Consider the following 13,481-nt stretch of genomic DNA (forward strand, 5'->3'; position numbering starts at 1 on the left):
AATGACATTCTCACTGGGGAAAACTTTTAATAGATTTTTTTTTTTTTTTTACTTTATATGTGTATATATTATATATATTTATGCAGTACATTTTTTATACACAGTACAATTTATAATACATAATGAACGCATTTAAAAATATAATATAATATATAATATAAATATTTTTAAAAATATATTAAATTTAATTTCTTATATATACATTATATATGTGTGTGTACGTATATATAATTTATATATAAAATAAAAATGATAATATATAATATAATCATTTAAAAATATATTGTGCACTTTTTAAACATAGACATTAAATTTATATATATATATATATATATATATATATATATATATAGATATATATAATATATATATGTATATAGCTTGACTTCACAAACGAAAAAAACCTCTGTTAAAATATATATATATATATATATATATATATATATATATATATATATATATATATATAGTAACATTTTTAAAAAATAATGTTGCATTTTAAAACAATAAATATTTTTTAAAAATTATGTATGTATATATATATTTATATATATATATTTTTTTTCACTTCATAAACAATCTGAAAATTTTATTCTTAAAATACAAAAAAAAAAAAAAACAACAACACAAAAACGATTTACGTTAGTCATTACAGTTATTAACATGTATGGGAAGTTTTTGGGTCCATCTCAGTGTTTGTTACCGTAGTAAATCTCTAACTCTCTGTCTGTAGGACGTCATGATGGGTAAACCTATATGAATCATCTAATTCACTCAAAATTGGTCTTTTCAAACAAAACAAAACCAGCACAAATCACAACAGGGAAACGCTGCACTTCCTGTGGAATCAGCAGAACTGCTTTATTTATCTGTATGATTGTATTGTTTATTATATACCAGCCTAGACTACTAATTTCTTTAAAATAATAAGAATCTTACTGACCCCAAATTTTGAACAGTAGTCTTGTTATTGTAAAGTGTTATTTTTCTTTTGCTTATTGCATTTATTTCATGAACTAATATGGCCGTATTTCAACTAGTTTGTTCTACTGACACAGCAGAGACAGCATGAATACAGTACTAATGAATTATTTTATCGTTAAAATGACTAGTTAACGAACCTCTCTCTATTTCTTTCTCTCGACAGGCTGTGCTTTTGTGAAGTTTTCCAGTCACGCAGAAGCCCAGGCTGCTATTAACAGTCTTCATGGTGGACAGACGATGCCGGTGAGTCTCACACACACACACACACACACACTGCTATAGCAGCTCCTAGTCGTGTCATCTCCTTACAACTGTGCAGAGGTTTCATCTCTGATTAACCAGTTAAATGATGTTCATGCCAGTAATATGAATCATATTCAACATGGTAGTTGGCTGCAGTATTAAACACAGTCTGCTTTATAAAAACCTCTTATTCATCACTGCTCGTGCTGTACGTATTGCATAAAACATTTGCAAATAAAGCATTGTTTCCATCCCACGTTTTCAAGAGAACAAAATGGTCACTTTCTGGGAAATTGGCGCAAAATAAAATAATGACAGCACAATAAACGCTGTCATGTTCTCTTGTGTTCAGATGCTGGTGTTTGGGAACACAATGTGACTTGCTGAGGCAAAGTCACATGAGGTTTTGAAAGATTTATTCAGTAAATGTGTTTTCATCGTACTTTATGTGCATGTCTTCTTATCGGATACAAATATATCCACCTAAATTGAGCACATACATTTTTGTACACATTTTCAGAATTTATGCGCATCTTGACATTTCCATCCAGCGTTTTTTATGTGATTTGCCCCCAAAAAATAGGTGAATGGAAGCACAGCTGCCATGAGCAGTGTTCCTGTTTTTATTGAGAATCTGCAGGAGGTCTGCTAAAGGGCTGTGTTTAGTGTCTGATCACCATAAACCATCTGTCTTTAAGATTGACTAGTTTTTCAGACAAACCGCAGGCTAGTTGATTTTAATTAAAATGTAGTTTTGCACATCCGTCTTGGAGTGCTGGAGTTCAGAAAAGCAGACAGGCTGGTAAAGCTGAGAATTTCACTTGTCTAAGTTGAGAAGAGTCTGGAGATCTCAGAGACGTTGAGGTGTTGGTCTCAGGTGTTGAGCTGATTCTGCTGAAATACTGAGTGTCAACAGACTGACTGAAGTGTGTTTGCTGATCATGGAAATATTCACTTAAACTATCATAACTGAGAAAAGTAGTTTGTACAAGATAGTTTGGTAACATTATTTCGCTGGACCACTTTAGATATTCTACTGACTACAAGTAAATTTGCAACTACAGGCCCACTAGCAGTCATTAGAGTATTAGTAGACTGTCTGCTTAAGTACACTTTATTTTGATGTCCCCCAACAGAAAGTCTACTAACTACAAGTAACTTTGCAACTACAGGCCCACTAGCAGTCATTAGAGTATTAGTAGACTGTCTGCTTAAGTACACTTTATTTTGATGCCCCCCAACAGAAAGTCCACCAACTACAAGTAACTTTGCAACTACTGGCCAACTAGCAGTCATTGGAGTATTAGTAGACTGTCTGCTTAAATACACTTTATTTTGATGTCCCCCAACAGAAAGTCGACTAACTACAAGTAACTTTGCAACTACAGGCCAACTAGCAGTCATTAGAGTATTAGTAGACTCTCTGCTTAAGTACACTTTATTTTGATGCCCCCCAACAGAAAGTCTACTAACTACAAGTAACTTTGCAACTACTGGCCAACTAGCAGTCATTAGAGTATTAGTAGACTGTCTGCTTAAGTACACTTTATTTTGATGCCCCGCAACAGAAAGTCGACTAACTACAAGTAACTTTGCAACTACAGGTCCACTAGCAGTCATTAGAGTATTAGTAGACTGTCTGCTTAAGTACACTTTATTTTGATGTCCCCCAACAGAAAGTCTACTAACTACAAGTAACTTTGCAACTACTGGCCAACTAGCAGTCATTAGAGTATTAGTAGACTGTCTGCTTAAGTACACTTTATTTTGATGCCCCCCAACAGAAAGTCCACTAACTAGAAGTAACTTTGCAACTACTGGCCAACTAGCAGTCATTAGAGTATTAGTAGACTGTCTGCTTAAGTACACTTTATTTTGATGACCCCCAACAGAAAGTCGACTAACTACAAGTAACTTTGCAACTACAGGCCAACTAGCAGTCATTAGAGTATTAGTAGACTCTCTGCTTAAGTACACTTTATTTTGATGCCCCCCAACAGAAAGTCCACTAACTACAAGTAACTTTGCAACTACAGGTCAACTAGCAGTCATTAGAGTATTAGTAGACTGTCTGCTTAAGTACACTTTATTTTGATGCCCCCCAACAGAAAGTCCACTAACTAGAAGTAACTTTGCAACTACTGGCCAACTAGCAGTCATTAGAGTATTAGTAGACTGTCTGCTTAAGTACACTTTATTTTGATGCCCCCCAACAGAAAGTCCACTAACTTCAAGTAACTATGCAACTACTGGCCAACTAGCAGTCATTAGAGTATTAGTAGACTCTCTGCTTAAGTACACTTTATTTTGATGCCCCCCAACAGAAAGTCCACTAACTACAAGTAACTTTGCAACTACAGGCCAACTAGCAGTCATTAGAGTATTAGTAGACTCTCTGCTTAAGTACACTTTATTTTGATGCCCCCCAACAGAAAGTCCACTAACTACAAGTAACTTTGCAACTACAGGTCAACTAGCAGTCATTAGAGTATTAGTAGACTGTCTGCTTAAGTACACTTTATTTTGATGCCCCCCAACAGAAAGTCTACTAACTACAAGTAACTTTGCAACTACAGGCCAACTAGCAGTCATTAGAGTATTAGTAGACTGTCTGCTTAAGTACACTTTATTTTGATGCCCCCCAACAGAAAGTCTACTAACTACAAGTAACTTTGCAACTACAGGTCAACTAGCAGTCATTAGAGTATTAGTAGACTGTCTGCTTAAGTACACTTTATTTTGATGTCCCCCAACAGAAAGTCTACTAACTACAAGTAACTTTGCAACTACAGGCCAACTAGCAGTCATTAGAGTATTAGTAGACTGTCTGCTTAAGTACACTTTATTTTGATGCCCCCCAACAGAAAGTCCACTAACTACAAGTAACTTTGCAACTACTGGCCAACTAGCAGTCATTGGAGTATTAGTAGACTGTCTGCTTAAATACACTTTATTTTGATGCCCCCCCAACAGAAAGTCTACTAACTACAAGTAACTTTGCAACTACAGGCCAACTAGCAGTCATTAGAGTATTAGTAGACTGTCTGCTTAAATACAATTTATTTTCATGCTCCTTAACAGACAATCTACTAACTACAAGTAACTTTCCAACTACAGGTCAAATAGCAGTCATTAGAGTATTAGTAAACCGTCTTCTTAAATACACTTTATTTTGATGATCCCCAACAGACATTCTATTGACTACAAGTAACTTTGCAACTACAGGTCAACTACCTCTCAGAGTTTTAGTAAACTGTCTTCTTTTTAAATACACTTTATTTTGATGCTCTTCAACAGACATTCTACTGACTACAAGTAATTTTGCAACTAAAAGTCAACTAGCAGTCATTAGAGTATTAGTAAACTGTCTTCTTAAATATACTTTATTTTGATGGTTCCCAACAGACATATTATTGACTATAATTAACTTTGCAACTACAGGTCAACTAGCGCTCAGAGTTTTAGTAGACTGTCTGCTTAAATACACTTTATTTTGATGCTCCTCAACAGACATTCTACTAAATATACAAGTAACTTTGCAACTACAGGTCAATCTATTCTACTAAACTGAAACCTAACCTAACAGTCTACTTATACTCTAATGAGACCTGTAGTTACTTGTAGTTAGTAGAATCTCTAAAGGGGACCATCCATGTAACCAATATTTTCTGTTTGCACATCACATTTCACCTCAAAAAATATGAAATTGTATTTTGCATTATTTTCATGACAATAAAAAACAAACTCCTTTAATGTCTTATTATTGTAATCTGATAAATCAAACAATAATATATAACTGTTAAGTTACGCCAGTTAACGTAATATCATAATATTTTAATATATATTTTAATATGTATTTTATATTTTACTTCAATACTGTAAAAAGTATCATATACTACACTGAAAAATATTGATGAAATTGATAGTAAATTTCACAATTAATTACAATGAAATGGCATGTAATATTGAATTAAATGTGATATTTTTAAGTAGAAAAACTCAAAAAGTATTTTCCTCTTAAAATATGCTGCAATAATTTTTGAAAAATATTTTTTTACAATGTACTAATGAATCACTGTTGAGAATAATGAGAATTACAACAACAAAAACAACTGAAAAGTAAAAGATCTGGACACTCTACAGTGATGGGGGTTTTTATGGGAAACAATATGCTGATTTGATATGAAAATAGTGCAATATTGATGCAAAAAAGAATAATAAAGTAATTATCCTTTTATTTATGCAAAATATAATTCCTTTTGATTTTTGTGTGAAATGTCACCTGGACATGTTCTCACCTCAAACACACAGGCAGATTTTTGCAAAAAGAACTTCAATATCTTGTAAAGGTCTTGTAAGAACTGTAAAAAAAAAAAAAAAAAAAGGTCTTGAATATGTTTGTGTCACTCTTGTCATTTCCTTTCTGTCCAATTCTGCAATTATATCCTCAGTTATTGTTTTTTATTTCTTTGCTATGTAAATTTCTGCGGCCCGTGCAAAATTTAATCCAGATGCTCTTCTCAAGTCAAACGCTCTCCTCAAATGAGATTAGTTTTCTGAACCCGTGACAAATGCCCTGGCCGGGACTGTCAGAGATGACAGCTCCCCGCTGCAGCTTATCAAATTCAGCAAATTCATTTCATACGAGATATAGCAGTGGTTGGTTCCGCGGATGATTATTGTGTTTGTTTGTGGGAATGTGGCTTTCAGCGGGATGAAAATGGCATTTCTCCTGGAATGACAGAAACACCTGCTGTCATCTGCACACAACAGGTCTAAAACTTCAGGATGGGAGAGTTGAGCTTCTGTCCAGTTGGGTTTATGTTTTAAGACTGTGATGTCTGATTCTGTGACATCGTTTTTTTACTTGTATCATTATTCTTTTTCTCAGAATTGCGAGTTTATATCTCACAATTCGGACTTTATAACTTGCACTTCTGACTTTTTTTTTTTTTCAGAATTTTGAGATAAAAAAGTCAGAATTGTGAGAAAAAAGTCAGAATTGCGAGAAAAAAGTCAGAATTGCGAGAAATAGTTGAATTCTGAGATATAAACTAGGAATTGCGGTAATAAAGTAGGAATTGTAAGATATAAACTCAGAATTGCGATAATAAAGTCAGAATTGTAAGATATAATCTCAGAATTGCAAGAAAAAAATCTGAATTGTTGCAATTCTCACAAATAAACTCGCAATTGTGAGAATGAAGTTGAAATTGCGAGAATAAAGTCGGAATTGTAATATATAAACTCAGAATTGCAAGAAAAAAGTCTGAAATGTCGCAATTCTCTCACAAACAAACTCACAATTGTGAGAATAAAGTCAGAATTGTAAGATATAAACTCAGAATTGCAATAATAAAGTCAGAATTGTGATAATAAAGTCAGAATTGTGTGTTATAAACTCAGAATTGCAAGAAAAAAATCTGAACTGTCACAATTCTCACAAATAAAATCACAATTGCGAGAATAATGTATAATAGTAATAATCGGAATAATAGGGCCTCGTTTGACAGAACTTACCAATGACTTTATCAATGAACAACGTGATCGAAAAAAGCTTCATTTGACAAAGGATTCATTCGCTGATCCCCAGAATCCCCAGGGGCACTGGATAGCTCCTAATTCCAGCTAGTCAGCATTAAGAGAAGTGGTAACGTGACTTAAGAACAGAGAATATCTGTTCCGAGGCCTTCCTGATCACATTAAATTTATAGATGCTCACAAAACCCATTTGTATCAAACAAACAGAACAGGAAACACTAATTAAACGGACCTGAAAAGAACAACGGATCCACACAGGCATCCTCCTGATTAGGAGTCCGTTTTGACGTGGTCACTTGTGACTCTGGTCGCTGTTCAATGACTCTATGCTTAAGGAATCAATCTTGAATCTCAAAAGGGACAATTGTTTATCTGTTAAAATATTAACTATATCTAGAATAACGCATGCTATGATGGGATTACTAACATGTTGGAGTCAATGCATTATATGTTTGTATTCCCGTATGCATTTTCTTTCTCTTGTAATCATTGTTTTAATTAGGTCAGTCTAGTAATATGTGTGTAAGAAGTGTGTCGTGTTTGAGCTCTAAATGCAGAATTTATAATTCTTTGTAATTCTGTGTGAATGAAACATTGAAATTCAGTATCAGGAAAATATTAAGAAACGTTATAAAGTTGTCAATAGCCAGACGCTCAGAACAGCGCAAACTTCTCTCTCTCTTGCTGGAAACTGGTGAAACTCCTTTAAACCTAAAGAATCAAGCCAAAGCTCTGCTTTGTGATTTTCCTCAGGTTATGAGTTAAGTTAGCACTGAACTTTTCATAACTCATATCAACTCCGCGAATGTGTGTGCATGTATGTATGTGTGTGTGTGTGTGTGTGTGTGTTTAGCCTTAGTTTCTTGTAATCATTAAAAGTAGTCAATAAACCTTGTTTTGATTTTCACATATACAAGTTTCTTGTGCTGTGTGTCAAATTATTGCTTTAAACTTAATATTGTTGGCCACAGAATAATATTTTATCCCGAATTGGTAAAATATTCTAACCTCAATTTTCGCTGGACGAATAATTGATGAAGAGTTAAATATTAATTCTGAATCATTTACAGTGAATCATTTACAGTTGATTCAATTTTTATTCCCTGTAACAATTAAATTGAGCTAATAAATGACCTAAGGTCCTTACAGAATTGTAAGATATAAACTCAGAATTGCAAGAAAAAAATCTGAATTGTAGCAATTCTCTCAAAAATAATCTCGCAATTGTGAAATTGAGAATAAAGTCAGAATTGTAAGATATATAGTCGGAATTGCGAGAATAAAGTCGGAATTGTAAGATATAAACTCGGAATTGTGATAATAAAGTCAAAATTGTGAGTTATAAAGTCGTAATTGCAAGAAAAAAGTCTGAATTTTCGGAATTCTCTCACAAATAAACTTGCAATTGCGAGAATAAAGTCAGAATTGTGAGTTATAAAGTCGGAATTGCAAGAAAAAAGTCTGAATTTTCGGAATTCTCACAAATAAACTCGGAATTGCGATAATGAAGTCAGAATTGTGAGTTATAAAGTCGTAATTGCAAGAAAAAAGTCTGAATTGTCGCAGTTTTCTCACAAATAAACTCGCAATTGCGAGAATAAAGTCAGAATTGTGAGCTACAAAGTCAGAATTGTGATAATAAAGTCAGAATTGTGAGTTATAAACTCCATACAGATTTTAAACTTGTAGTAATTCATATTCTGTGCCGCAGTCTCATAGGTAAGAGTGAAAGTCTTTTTGGCTCAAAGGTTAAACTGGCATAAACAGCACAGAAACTGTCCTCTTTGAGCTTCCTTCTGTTTGGGTGATGATCTGTGTTTTCTTCTCATAATATCTTTTACTTTCTGACCTCAGCGAGTCTTCAGAGTGTCTGAAATCTGTTAAAGGCCTCAGAGAGACCCTGCAGGATGGCAAACGTCCAGACTAATAATCAGATCATTGTGATGTAGTCTCTGTTTCATAGCCATCATCATTGTCTCTCTCTTTATGTTTGTTTTATGGTCTCTCTGTAATCATGTCCTGAGCTGCCCTTGTGATTGTGTGTTTACAGTAATTAAGCAGGAACGTCCGGGAATAGTCCTTGTGTGTGTGTGTGTGTCTCTTTAGTATCTGTAGGTATGTGTACGTAAAGCATGTTTCCAGCATATTGTTTTACATTTCAATACACACTTTTTTAATGTTGTTAAGCAAACGCTAACATGCTATTGAACACCCCCTTTATTTCAACAGTAACAGATTATATTTTAAAAATGCCATGTGTAGTAGCCTTTTTTAAAATCCCTTTATTTCTTCTTTTTTCCCTAAAAAATGTCCAATTTTTTTTCTCTGTTCAGTTTTGTATTTGTATGTTTATATATCAACTGCCAAAAATGCTTTAAAATATAAACCTTTTTACATATGTACAACTTTAGAGATATACAAACATGTATAGATCCTTTGTTGAGATGCATATATTATTGAGGTCATAGATTGGTTTTTATTGCATTTATAATAAGTTAGATTAAATGTTTAATTGGATTCAATTAATTTTTATCACATACACACAGACACACACGGACACACACATGGACACACAAACACACACTCACAGACACACACACACACACATACTAGTTAAAGAGTGAAACATTTAATGTTACACTGTTATATTTTATACTTTTAAACTGTTTCTCCATCATTTAATGATATCAGACTTACACAGACTTTATGTATTTTTAAATCTTATCTGAAAACATTCTTTTTTAGGTTAGGTTTTATTTGACTCTGGTTTATATTTTATCTGTTGTAAGACATATTGTGTTTTTGATATGTCTAAAGATTTGTATTTATACATGCGCCTTAAGAATCTACTTTTTTAAGACGCTATAAAAATAAAGTTTTGTTGTTGTTTTTATTTATATGCAATTGATTTACTTTAATTACAAATTCCTACAAAATCAAATGTGATCATCCTGTTTACTGTCTCCATGCGAATGATTTCATTGGATTCCCGCTGCGGTGAATCGACATCCGTACAGCACAATATGAGCCGCACAGCCCGACCTCGGTCAATACGGAGGCCTCTGGCAGCTGTAATGAGGGTCCGTCCGCCATGCCGTTGAGTCCACACTTCACTTTAATGTGTACTGCAGGGACACGACTCCTCCGAGACACTCACAGATCTCCTCCGCTCACATCATGCGTCTTGATGACAGCCGTAGAGCCCAATTAAATGAATCAATGTCTGCCGAAGCGGCCGCGGAGATTTAATTGCTCTCAGCTACGTCAGAGTGTATATAAGTGCAAGGAGGTCCCATTATGCTTTCTTATAATGGGAGATATAAACTCAGAATTGTGAGAAAAAAAGTCAGAATTGCGAGAAATAGTCGGAATTCTACTATATAAACTCGGAATTGTGAGAAATAAAGTCAGAATTGTAAGATAAACTCACAATTGAGATAATTAAGTCAGAAATGTAAGATATAAACTTGGAATTGCGATAATAATCTCATATAAACTCGCAACTGCGATAATAATCTCATAAACTCGCAACTGCGATAATAATCTCATAAACTCGCAATTCTGAGAAATAAAGTCGGAATTGTAAGATAAACTCGCAATTGAGATAATAAAGTCAGAAATGTGAGATATAAACTTGGAATTGCAATAATAATCTCATTTAAACTCGCAATTCTTAGAAATATAAAGTCTGAACTGTAAGATATAAACTCGCAATTGCGATAATAATCTCATAAACTCGCAATTGCGATTATAAAGTCAGAATTGTGAGATATTAAATTGGAATTGCGATAAAGTTTGAATTGTGAAATATAAAGTCAGAACTGTGAGATAAGCTTGCAATTAAGATATAAGACTTTATATGTGAGATATAAACTTGGCTTTACGATAATCTCATATAAACTTGCAATTCTTAGAAAATAAAGTCGGAATTGTGAGATATAAATTCGGAATTGAAATAAAAAAGTCTGAATTATCGCAATTCTCTTGCAAATAAACTCGCAATTGTAAGAAATAAAGTCATAATTGTAAAATATAAATTCGCAATTGCGATAATAATCTCAAATAAACTCGCAATTACGAGAATAAAGTCAGAATTGTGAGATATAAATTCGAAATTGAAATAAAAAGTCTGAATTATCGCAATTCTCTCACAAATAAACTCGCAATTGTAAGAAATAAAGTCAGAATTGTAAGATATAAATTCACAATTGCGATAATCTCAAATAAACTCGCAATTACGAGAATAAAGTCAGAATTGTGAGATATAAATTCGAAATTGAAATAAAAAGTCTGAATTATCGCAATTCTCACAAATAAACTTGCAATTGTAAGAAATAAAGTCAGAATTGTAAGATATAAATTCACAATTGCGATAATAATCTCAAATAAACTCGCAATTATGAGAATAAAGTCAGAATTGTGAGATATAAACTCAGAATTGCAAGAAAAAAGTCTGAATTATCACAATTCTCACAAATAAACTCGCAATTGTAAGAAATAAAGTCAGAATTCCATGTTCATCTTTCTTTAGTGTGTAATGTTGATCATGAAAAAGCTCTGCAGAGTTCCAGTTCTTCTCTATATCAGTGTCAATGTTTCTGAAACGCCTCTATTGTAGTCTTGAGTGTTCTTCACAATATTCCTCATTTAAATAATTAATGCGCAGAATAAAGGGGCGGGGCCTGCTTGAGTTGGTTAGTAGTGTGTTGAAACTGGCTTTTATGGTAAGGGGTGGGACATTTCCCAAACACCAATCATAACACACTTCTCCAGCCGACAAATCAGAACACATTGTGCTTTTCAGAAGGAGGGGCTTCATAGAGAAAGGAACTAAACAGAGTGTTGCTGACAGACTGGGAGGAGAGGAGCTGCAACAATGGAGAATATGAGGAAAATAATCAACATTCAAGCATAAAAACCTGCTCTAGTAGAGCACAAAAACACAATCAAGACTTTATCAATATGGCCTCTTTTAGGAATATACCTTGAATTATATGTGTGTTTGTGTTCAGGGAGCGTCCTCCAGTCTGGTGGTGAAGTTTGCAGACACCGATAAGGAACGAACCCTGCGCAGGATGCATCAGATGGCGGGTCAGCTCGGCATCTTCAGTCCCATGACCATCCAGTTTGGAGCATACGGAGCGTACACACACGCTGTAAGTCTCACACACTCATTTCTATGAGGTTCATTTGTGCCAAAAGGAGTGGACTGCTTTGTATTATGCATTTGTCCATGTTTACGGTCATTGGCTACTCAAGATAGATTAGTGATGTGTAAGTTCTTTGTTCGGTTGTCTTTACTGTGATTTTGTTCAGCCTCTTTCCTATGTAAGCTTGTTTATACAAATATAAAAAAGGTAAGTGCAACTTTTTAATTTTACAATTCTGACTTTATTTCTCATAATTGCAAGTCTATATATCACAAAAGTCTGAATTGCACCAGGTTCTAACCAAATGCAATGCAATAAGATTACAGTAAAAAGCAATTTGTTTGTCCACACCAGATGCGTCAAAATCAATCACAAATCACAGCCAATCAGGAGAGAGTGTGGGCGGAGTCTCTCTGCAAGTGAACAGCACTCGCAATCAAATCAATCACAAATCACAGCCAATCAGAAGAGAGTGTGGGTGAAGCAAAGACTTTTAAAAAAGATGGCCGACGCGATGCCACTTCCTTCCATTGTAATGAATTGAATGTAAAACGTACAATGATGGGCTTTGACATGTTACGCAGAAACGCCAGTTTGGAGCCGGAGACGGAGTCGCGGTATCAAACTTTTGCCCAGATGACTGCGTCATCATTGATGTATTTTACATTATACAAAATTTAAAATTCTACCTATAAAATAATAGGCTATTCTGTTTTTAGAGCATTAATATTTTTGAAACTGCAAATTCATTAGATAAATTCAATATAATTTAACACTAGAAACAACTCTAAAATGAAACGGCCCTGCCATTTTAAATAATGTAAACTAACGTTACAGGAGATCGATTGCTGTAGACAGTGCTCTATAATTAAATAGTTTTGTCCTGCGAATTATTATTTTATATTCATAAAAATAATTAGTAACTGCCAGATAACGATCATCATGGCTAACGTTAGGCGTGTTATCTTAACTAATAACATTTATTAATTAGCTTATAACGCCCACATTTAACGTTACAGAAATAGTTCAGTGATCCGTCAGATCCTGTAGGTCAGTTAGTACGGTTTACTGCTGAACCACTAATTTTGTCAGTGTGAAATAAGAAAAAACAAAAAAATGAATCCCGCACACTATCAACTTGCAAAACAATAAAAAAGACACTTTATTAGCATAGTTTCGCTCGTAAGATTTTGTTTTTTCATATTTTGACTATACCGGTCTTCTTTCCTACGCACCTATCTATCACCTACAAGTGTGCGACGTTAATTATTCATTCGTCAGTGTGAAATAACACAGAAATCATAAATTAATAGTTCTATATCTTCAATGTTCTCTTGAAGCTCCGACAGTCCTCAGAGAAGCTGTCAATCACAACTGTCAATCATGACGACACGCCCCATTTCTATAGCATCAAATTGCTAACTAAAATCAAACTTATCACAAAAACAAACAATTGAATATATATCAGCGTGATAACAACTACCTAAAATGACCAAAACCATCTTTCGTAACATTTTATTTTAAGCGTAATTTATTTTTTTGCATTGACTCAAGTCCCATTCG

The 13,481-nt window shown here is 33.9% G+C and overlaps 1 protein-coding gene across 16 annotated transcripts in view; it reads left to right on the forward strand.

Annotated features, from left to right (window-relative positions):
• Positions 1-13,481, forward strand: part of celf6 (CUGBP Elav-like family member 6) — a 125,096-nt gene that overhangs the window by 94,685 nt on the left and 16,930 nt on the right. For all 16 annotated transcript variants that reach the window (XM_067389479.1, XM_067389481.1, XM_067389486.1 and 13 more), the window contains 2 exons: positions 1,148-1,227; positions 11,781-11,924. In XM_067389479.1, coding sequence (XP_067245580.1) covers positions 1,148-1,227; positions 11,781-11,924 — 224 coding nt within the window. The remainder of the gene's footprint in view (positions 1-1,147; positions 1,228-11,780; positions 11,925-13,481) is intronic.

Source organism: Chanodichthys erythropterus, chromosome 7, assembly GCF_024489055.1.
Source record: "Chanodichthys erythropterus isolate Z2021 chromosome 7, ASM2448905v1, whole genome shotgun sequence".
NCBI classification, from domain to species: domain Eukaryota; kingdom Metazoa; phylum Chordata; class Actinopteri; order Cypriniformes; family Xenocyprididae; genus Chanodichthys; species Chanodichthys erythropterus.